The 2,292-nt window shown below is 42.8% G+C and overlaps 1 protein-coding gene across 1 annotated transcript; it reads left to right on the top strand.

Moving 5' to 3' along the window:
- Positions 1–468: 468 nt before the first annotated feature.
- On the top strand, positions 469–1,780 carry Tcim (transcriptional and immune response regulator). The gene has a single exon (XM_034520439.2). The coding sequence runs from the start codon at positions 538–540 to the stop codon at positions 856–858; it is 321 nt and encodes a 106-aa protein (XP_034376330.1). The 5' UTR covers positions 469–537; the 3' UTR covers positions 859–1,780.
- Positions 1,781–2,292: the final 512 nt, after the last annotated feature.

The following is a 2,292-nucleotide window of genomic DNA, read 5'->3' as shown; positions in this document are numbered from 1 at the left end:
CTGAGCCGTGTCAGTTTTCTGTCAGCATAGCTCCAAAGTATTTTCTCTGACTTCCACACTCCCACTGAACAAGCCACCCTTCCCCTGATTGGGACAGGCAAAAAACACACAGACCTCAGCTGCCAGGGTCTGGCCCGCACTTTAAAACTTCTGTACTAATTGAAACTCCGCTGAGCTAGGCAGGACTCCTTGTTTCAATTGTTGGTGAAGATTTTGAGCCTTTTCTCTCTCCTAGTTTCAGCTTCTGGAAGGAAAGGAGGCAGTTTGTAAAAGACACACTGCCGTCTGGGATGTAAAGAAGAAGGCCTGTAGCCAGCAATCTCTAAACACAGCTTTGAAATGCATTCCAGCATCCGGAGCCAGATATTTGGCAACTCAACTGTTAACTTCTGTGGTTTTTCCTCCCTGGGATCAATGTGACGTCACCAGTGTAATTTGAGTCCCGAGCTTTGTTCACACTTTAAATACCAGTCCCGGGATGATTTTACAACAGACTCCCTGGAAGTGCCCAAGCTGAGCTGTGGAAGACACACATCGATGAAAGCAAAGCAAAGCCGCCAAGCCACCAGCATGTCCTCGTCTCTTCGAGTAAGCCCGTCCATCCACGGCTACCACTTCGACACAGCTGCTCGCAAGAAAGCTGTAGGCAACATCTTTGAAAACATAGACCAGGAGTCCCTGCAGAGGCTCTTCAGGAACTCCGGAGACAAGAAGGCAGAGGAGCGAGCCAAGATCATTTTTGCCATCGACCAAGATTTGGAGGAGAAAACTCGAGCCCTCATGGCCCTGAAGAAGAGGACAAAAGACAAGCTTCTTCAGTTTCTCAAACTGCGTAAATACTCCATCAAGGTACACTGAGCATAGCAGGATGGGTAAGGAGCTTCTCCACCAATGGACCTTTAAAGACCCAGTGAGCCTGCCAGCCCTGGCAGGGGCCGTGTCCTGCGCAAAGGCTTGAGAGCCTCCTCCGACAGGACCCCGAGGATGGAAAGGGACATAGCTCGCCAGCTACATAAAGACTTCCAACTCAATGAAGCCCCGAGCTGTCCCACTGAGAGCAAAGTGCCTTCAGCAGGCGTTGAGAACTCTCATAGCAGGAAAGGACCTACATAGCCTGAGAGGATGGAGTCACAGACCAGAACATGGCATTTGTGAGGACTGAGCGCACGCACCCAAGGGCGTCCGCACCTTGCCCTAAGACTAAACTCAAACCTAACTTGGTTTTTGTTCTTGTTCTTGTTTGGTTTGTTATTTTGTTTTCTTTCTTTTCTTTTTTGAAAAATATCGAAGTGGGTAGGGAGAGGGAGGAAAGAGAAGGAGTATGAAGCATAAATGGTTTACTGAAGTTTTGTTTGGTTTTTTATCTGAAAGTTTTAAAATATGGCTAAACCTCCGTGCTGTTTATTGGTCAAGATTTTTAGAGATCAGTAATTGACTGCTTGCGTTTTTTTAATACAATGCCTAAGACAGTGCACCCCCTGGTGTTAAAGTCAAAGAACTGGATGTCTTGCCCAGCCCAGTAAAACCCACACCTTCGTCGTCTATGTTTCTAGAGGATCTGTACACGCATAAATCTGGACTGTGAACAATTTTCTAATGGTTTTTTTTTTTTTACTCTCTGATTAATGCTAAAATATAATCTAATTGAAAGGTCTACAGACACAGTAGCAAGCATTAGGAAATGAATATGGGAGATTTTAGAAGGATGCTGTTTTTTTAAAAATATAATTTATTATACATTGTAAGTGATACATAGCCCTAATAAATTATTATTAACTTAGCTTCTCTTGCTCTGTGATGATCGGTCCCAAGGGAAAAAGAGAGGATGGTAAATTTTGATCGTTGTAAACTTTTCTAGGGGTTGACTCTAAATCTCTCAGAACAGCTTTATGCTGATTGCCAAACTTTTCCAAAACAAATTATTGCACCAACTGTCTAGAGAGCTTTCTCTCCCCATTTTAGACTTCATGGAGTAGATATAGTTGCCCACAGAGTAATTTGGCAACATCACTTCTGTATAACCATATCTATCTTCATGTTTGTGAATTTTCTCCTCTGTCACTACAGCAGATACGTGCCCATTTATTTCTTCCTAAACAGTATGTTTTGAAGTTAGAGTGAATTATGATAAAGTTTCTGTGGGTTACTATAACATTACCATCTCTTTCCTTACTCCAGCATAATTTATAATAAAGCATTTCTAAAGAGGTATGAGCCAGTGCCCACTGTGCTTTCTTAACAGAAAGGCAAAAAAAAAAAAAAAAAAAAAAGTTTTCAGAAATTCAGTTTTCT

This window comes from Arvicanthis niloticus, chromosome 16 (assembly GCF_011762505.2).
Source record: "Arvicanthis niloticus isolate mArvNil1 chromosome 16, mArvNil1.pat.X, whole genome shotgun sequence".
In the NCBI taxonomy this organism is placed as follows: domain Eukaryota; kingdom Metazoa; phylum Chordata; class Mammalia; order Rodentia; family Muridae; genus Arvicanthis; species Arvicanthis niloticus.
This window is presented reverse-complemented; position numbering and strand designations above follow the sequence as displayed.

Bases quoted from the DNA above. Each gene is read 5' to 3' on its own strand.
- Tcim (XM_034520439.2), top strand. From the start codon at position 538: ATGAAAGCAAAGCAAAGCCGCCAAGCCACCAGCATGTCCTCGTCTCTT.